This window comes from Lipotes vexillifer, unplaced genomic scaffold (genome assembly GCF_000442215.2).
Source record: "Lipotes vexillifer unplaced genomic scaffold, Lipotes_vexillifer_v1.1 scaffold541, whole genome shotgun sequence".
Taxonomy (NCBI): domain Eukaryota; kingdom Metazoa; phylum Chordata; class Mammalia; order Artiodactyla; family Lipotidae; genus Lipotes; species Lipotes vexillifer.
The window spans coordinates 335,633-342,171 of record NW_006771814.1 but is presented as its reverse complement, the minus strand read 5'-3'; the positions used below and the strand labels follow the sequence as shown (position 1 = coordinate 342,171).

General features: G+C 45.7%; 1 protein-coding gene across 1 annotated transcript in view; it reads left to right on the top strand.

The window, feature by feature from the left end:
* STAT5B (signal transducer and activator of transcription 5B) overlaps positions 1 to 6,539 on the top strand; it is a 28,884-nt gene that overhangs the window by 22,095 nt on the left and 250 nt on the right. Inside the window, 4 exon segments of the mRNA XM_007447174.1 lie at positions 1 to 61; positions 1,497 to 1,667; positions 5,619 to 5,670; positions 5,933 to 6,040. Of these exon segments, the coding sequence (XP_007447236.1) occupies positions 1 to 61; positions 1,497 to 1,667; positions 5,619 to 5,670; positions 5,933 to 6,040 (392 nt within the window).

Genomic DNA, 6,539 nt, shown 5'->3' with positions numbered 1-6,539 from the left:
CTGCTGAGGTTCAGTGACTCTGAAATTGGTGGCATCACCATTGCTTGGAAGTTTGATTCTCGTGAGTGCCCCTCCCTTTTTAAGACACACCTTGGCTCTGGTTAGATGCTTTTGTTGCAAAATTACTTTAACAATTTATTGAGTACTTATTATTCCTGGGCACGAGTACTAATTATGGGAAGCAGAAATGTATAACCATGACACAGCTGCAGCTTGTGTAAAATCTTATTATGGGAAACACAATTACTAATTTTGAGAAACACAGATGTACACCCCGACATATGGCTACATGTGATGCAGTATCCTGTCCAAAATCTCAGCTACTTCCCTTTTGAAATGTTTGCCTTCTTATTACTCAACCTTGAGCTTATTTCAGTAAAGAATTACTCTGTTGTTTGGAGTCATTAGAGTGGAAATAATATGCTATTTTCATTATTCCTTTATCCTAACATAAGGGTACTGCCATTGATCATTTCCATCCAAGAATGTTAGTTCTTTCCTCTGACCCTCACGGTAAGACAAGAGTAGCTTGCTAGTTTTTTGTGACTTAAAGATTTTAATAGCTTTTAATAACTCTCATGCACCCTCTGGCTATGGACACACTTCCTATGTCTTTTACATACTTTTGTACAGGGAATCAGGGACTGGAGTCAGCAAGAAGTTTCTTCTAGGGAGGGACAGAATACTGTTTGAACTGGAAACTACCTGAGATCATTAGATCTCTGGGAAAGTGGTATATGCGTTACCTGCTTATCTACCCATGACTTTTAAAAACTACTTAATCGGGCTTCCCTGGTGGCGCAGTGGTTAAGGATCCACCTGCCGATGCAGGGGACACGGGTTCGAGCCCTGGTCCGGGAAAATCCCACATGCCGTGGAGCAACTAAGCCCGTGCGCCACAACTACTGAGCCTGTGCTTTACAGCCCACGAGCCACAACTACTGAAGCCCGCGCGCCTAGAGCCCATGCTCTGCAACAAGAGAAGCCACTGCAACGAGAAGCCCGCGCACCACAATGAAGAATAGACCCTACTTGCCGCAACTAGAGAAAGCCAGCATGCAGCAGCAAACACTCATTGCAGCCAAAAATAAATAAATAAATAATATATAAATTTTTTAAAAACTACTTGATCTACAACCTATGGTAATTTTTTTTTTTTTTTTTTTTTTTTGCGGTACGCGGGCCTCTCACTGTTGTGGCGTCTCCCCTTGCAGAGCACAGGCTCCGGACGCGCAGACTCAGCGGCCATGGCTCGTGGGCCCAGCCGCTCCACGGCATGTGGGATCTTCCCAGACCAGGGCATGAACCCGTGTCCCCTGCATCAGCAGGCGGACTCTCAATCACTGCGCCAACAGGGAAGCCCTATGATAATTTTTAAATGGAGATTTTTATTGGGACAATTTTAATGGAGAGCTTTATTTGTAGTATATTTGGGTTTTAAGATTTCCTGTTCAGAAATCATATTTAGACTGTGATTATTCTGTTTTTTGATCTAGAGGAAAGAATGTTTTGGAATCTGATGCCTTTTACCACCAGAGACTTCTCCATTCGGTCCCTGGCTGACCGCTTGGGAGACCTGAGTTACCTTATCTACGTGTTTCCTGACCGGCCAAAAGATGAAGTGTACTCCAAATATTACACCCCAGTTCCCTGCGAGCCTGCCACTGGTAACAATGTTCGCATTCTGATTTGGTTTCGTTGTGATTTTGGTTTTGTTTTAGGTGTACGTGTGTGTCTGTGTGTGTCAGTCTGTCTTCTCTGGCATGAAAATCTACGCAGTTAACACTCAGTTGTTGCTGTTTGAGCTCTATCCAGGGCAGATGTAAATCCTGGGCTATTTTCTTCAGTTATACAAAAAACACATCAGCCGCCAACCCCAAATATCAAATTGAAGGGAATAAATTGCTTTTAATACAAGCTTAGATCAAACAAAATTAGGAAGGTAAAATTTTGTTTTTCAAAACAGAGATGGTTTTATTGTTTTCTGAGAATAAAAATATTATGTATTTATTGTAAAATTTCCAGAAAAGTATAGAGAAGAAAACAGATGTCACACAACATTTCTTATCTCATCAACGTAAACAATTTAGTGAATGTTCTTCAGTCGACGTAGATATGTATTCTGTCACTCAGTCACCAGAGGCTTATTAAGCACTTCCTGTGTGGGGTTGCAATCTAATAGCAGAAGGAAGACAATAAACAGGTAAACAAATAAATGTATCTAGTGATGGACACTATGAAAACAAATAAGGTGAAAGGATAGAGAAGTGACGGGGGGGGCGGTGCGGCACAGCACTTCACTCGAGTGGTCAGGGAAGGCTCCCCTGAGGAGGTGACATCAGAGTAACCCTGAATGAAGTGAGGAAGCCACACATAGATCTAGAGAGAACATTCTAGGCCGAGAGAACAAGAGCAGAAACCCTGAGGGGGGAGTGAGGTTGGCATGCTTAGAAAACCTCACGAGGGGGCTTCCCTGGTGGCGCAGTGGTTAAGAATCCGCCTGCCAATGCAGGGGACCCAGGTTTGAGCCCTGGTCCAGGAAGATCCCACATGCCACGGAGCTACTAAGCCTGTACGCCACAACTGCTGAGCTTGCCCTCTAGAGCCTGCGAGCCGCAACTGCCGAGCCCGTGTGCCACAACTGTTGAAGCCCGTGCACCTAGAGCCTGTGCTCCGCAACAAGAGAAGCCACCGCAATAAGAGGCATGCACAGGACTTCCCTGGTGGTGCAGTGGTTAAGAATCCGCCTGCTGGTGCAGGGAACACAGGTTTGAGCCCTGGTCCGGGAAGATCCCACATGCCACAGAGCAACTAAGCCCGTATGCCACAACTACTGAGCTTGCCCTCTAGAGCCCGCAAGCCACAATTATTGAGCCCATGTGCCACAGCTACTGAAGCCCGTGCGCCTAGAGCCCGTGCTCTGCAACAAGAGAAGCCACCGCGATGAGAAGCCTGCGTACCGCAACAAAAGAGTAGCCCCCTCTCGCTGCAACTAGAGAATGCCCATGCGCAGCAACGAAGATGCAACTCAGGCAAAAATAAATAAATAATTAATTTTTTAAAAAGAAGCACGTGCACCCAACGAAGAGTAGCCCCTGCTCGCCGCAACTAGAGAAGCCCGTGCGCAGCAGCGAAGACCCAACACAGCCGAAAATAAATAAATAAATAAATACATTAATTTTTTTTAAAAAAAACACTCATGAGGACCCGGGAGGCTGGAGCTGGATGAGCAGGGGAGAAATGGTGGGACATGAGGGCAGAGCAGTGGGAGGGACCAGATCACGTTGGGTTTGGGTTATAACCATACGTCGTCATTTGTAACCTGATTATTCTTTCACTTAAAAATATATCACAGGCAGAGTTACAGGTTAGTAAATATAAACTTACAGCATCATTTTAACAATTGCATAGAATTCCATGGTATGGTGATCCTATGTTGGTTATTAAAGGTACTTAAAATTTAAGTTATTTACGGTTTTTTTTTTTTGGTTAATATTGAGATAACCTGGTACATGCATCTTGTTCTACTGTTTCCTTAGGACAAATCCCTAAGGTAGAATTTGTGTCAAGGGGTATGTACTTTTCAAGCATTTGGACATATCTGTCCAGAGTTGCCCCCCAGAAAGTGGAATCCGTTTTCACTCCCACAGATGTCTGTTTGAGTATCTGCTTCTCCATCCTCCTCCTGCCAGTGACAGTGTCTCTTCAGCAGTTTCATGTTTGCCAGTCTGATAGGCATAAAAATGATCATCTTAGTTCTTATTTTCATTTCTTTGATTCTAGGTAAGGTCGAGACATCTTTTCATATAAAGATAATATAATAACAATAATAAATAGAATACTAGTAGCAGCTAACATTTGTTGAATGCTTACTTGCATACCAGACACTTTTCTGAGCACATTTCAAACAGTTTCTCATTTAATCCTCAAAACAGGTCTGTGAAGTAGGCACTGTCACCATCCCCATGTTACATTTGAGGAGCTGAGGCACAGAGGAGTGAAATAAATTGCCAGAGATATCACAGCCAGGTAGAGGCCAAGCCAGGGTTTGAGCTCAGTCTAGCCTGTACTTAACCTCCACATTGTCGGCTATTTGTATTTTTTTCTGGGAAGTATGTTCCTATTCCTTGCTCATTTTTCTTTTGGAGTTCCTTTTTTTCTTAATAATATGCAAGTGTTTTTTTATATAGTAAATTAAGCTTTTATTATTGTAGCAGCGATTTTTCTCAGTGTGTCATTGTTCTTTTAATTGCTGAAGTGCAAAGACTTGTATTTTCTGTATAGCCCAATCAATTGACCTTTTTCCTTTATAGATTCTGCTTTTTGTATCATGCCTTCCCACCTGGTTATATTTCTAGGTGGGGAAATAAGCCAAAATATTTTCAGACTCATGTGGTACTTTGGATTAAACCTACCACTGCTGCTTTTTGTTAGCACAACTAATCTAGATTTTTCAATCCTATTTTTACGGCATTTCTTTGTTTTTTTTTATCTTTTCTGCCATTCTGTAAAATTCTCTGTAGACCATAAAGCACAAAAAGCATGAGATATTTATGAAAAGGCAGCTCCTGACATTCGAAGCCCCGGTAGAAGCAGGTCAGGATAACAAGCAATGTGTGACCCACGGAGCAGTTCATTCTCTTGGGCTGAGTCATCCTCCTGACCTCAGCGGAATCTTCATTGTCTGATATAGTTAAGCTTATACTTATTCCCATATTTATACACCCAGGAAACAAGACTTCACTCACCGACTTCAGACCATCACATTCCTACTACCTACTTAGCTGGATTTCCATAATCAGCCTTTTGCAAAGGTAACTCTAGCTTATCTGCTAGGTTATCCCTAGCCTGCCGCGTCCCAGTGGGGATGCTGTGGAGAGTGAGACACAGCAGCAGCATTCTTTTTAACCAGCCACACAGCATAGACAGCACCCACTGGGAGGCATGACCATCATATTACCCCCGAGTGCAGAAACCCCACGAAAGGAGCACACAGACACCTGACAGAGTGACATTCCCTTTCCTGAAAGGGTAGAGTAACTCCCGGGATCCTCAAGTCAAATTAATTCCCCTCTAACGCTTAGATTTTTCCGCATGACCCCTAGCGAGTGTTGGTACACCTTCCACGTGAAAACCTCCAGTGATGAAGAAATCAGTTCTTCCCGAGACTGTTTCGGGGAGTTCCTGTGATGACAGCGTTCTTCCTTATTTGAATGAGAATTTGTCCTGTTGCAAAACCTCCTCCTGTTGGTCCTCGTTTTGTCCCCTGTCTTTCTGCATCTGCGACTTTAAACTTTTTAAGATATGTTTTCTTTTTACAGTTAGTATGCAGTTAATGTTTGATTTAGATTTGTATTGAAGCATATCTTTCCTGTGGTGTGAAGAATTAATTAACACATCCAAGCCAACTTGGAAGCTGTCTTACCTTGCGGTGTCAGTATTGAGGCTTCTCAACTCTACTGGGTCTTCCTAACGGATTAAAAGATGTGCTTATACTGGATCCTAAGATAAAATGAGGCAGTTGTGTCTCATCCTAAGAAAAGATGGGATTCTTAAGGGAGACTGCATTTTCATTTCATTTGAGAACTTTGGTTTTCATCACTCTTCCCCCTCGGCAGCTAAAGCAGTGGATGGATACGTGAAGCCACAGATCAAGCAAGTGGTCCCTGAGTAAGTGTCCCAGGTCCAGCTCTGGTCTCCTGCTGCCTCTCTTCTCCTGTCACCCCCCGCACCTGGCTCTCCTCACCCTTCACCACCGCCCCTCCTGGGGAGGGAGCTGGGCTTGGTCACCAGGGCATTGGTACCCAGGGCCCTGCTCCTGCAGCCAGGGCCCCAGCCCTAGGGGGCACTCTGTCCTTCCACACCTGAAAAAGACACAAAGGTGGCCCCCGAGCCCCTCCCCGCTGAGGCTGTGCTCTGCTTCTTCTCGCAGGTTTGTGAGCGCCTCTGCGGACTCTGCCGGGAGCAGCGCCACCTACATGGACCAGGCCCCCTCCCCAGCCGTGTGCCCCCCGGCTCATTATAACATGTACCCACAGAAGTAGGTTGTGTTCTCCTGGGGCTCCGTGGGGAGGAACTGGGCACCCGGAGGGCTGGTGGGCAAGGAATCCAGAGCTCCTCTAGGCCTGAGACCACCCAGGCCAGGCCGGCCTCTGGCACATGCCCAGGTGGGAGGGAGAGATCCAACCAGTAGATGTTGGTAGTTTAGAGTGGGGCTGGGCAAATGCCACCTGCTCCCCTCTCTTAAAGTGGAGACTTTTCCGGCTCTGTATAAGGACCAGGTGGGGTTTAGGTGTATGCGGGCAGCCAGTGTTAGGGGCAGGTAGGCTGGGTATTTTAGCCCGAGTCACTCTGTCCAACCAGCTAGCAAAGGACTCTGCCCCAGGGTTCAGGTCAGAGTGCTGCTTTCCTGCGAGGCCTGGGCCGAGGGTGCAGGCGGTCGGTCTTGAGCCGCTCACCTGGGGGGCTGCGGAGTGGACTCTGCTGCTCCTCATTGGCTTCTGGCAACCTTTCCCTTCCCATAACCTCTCCTCTTTCCC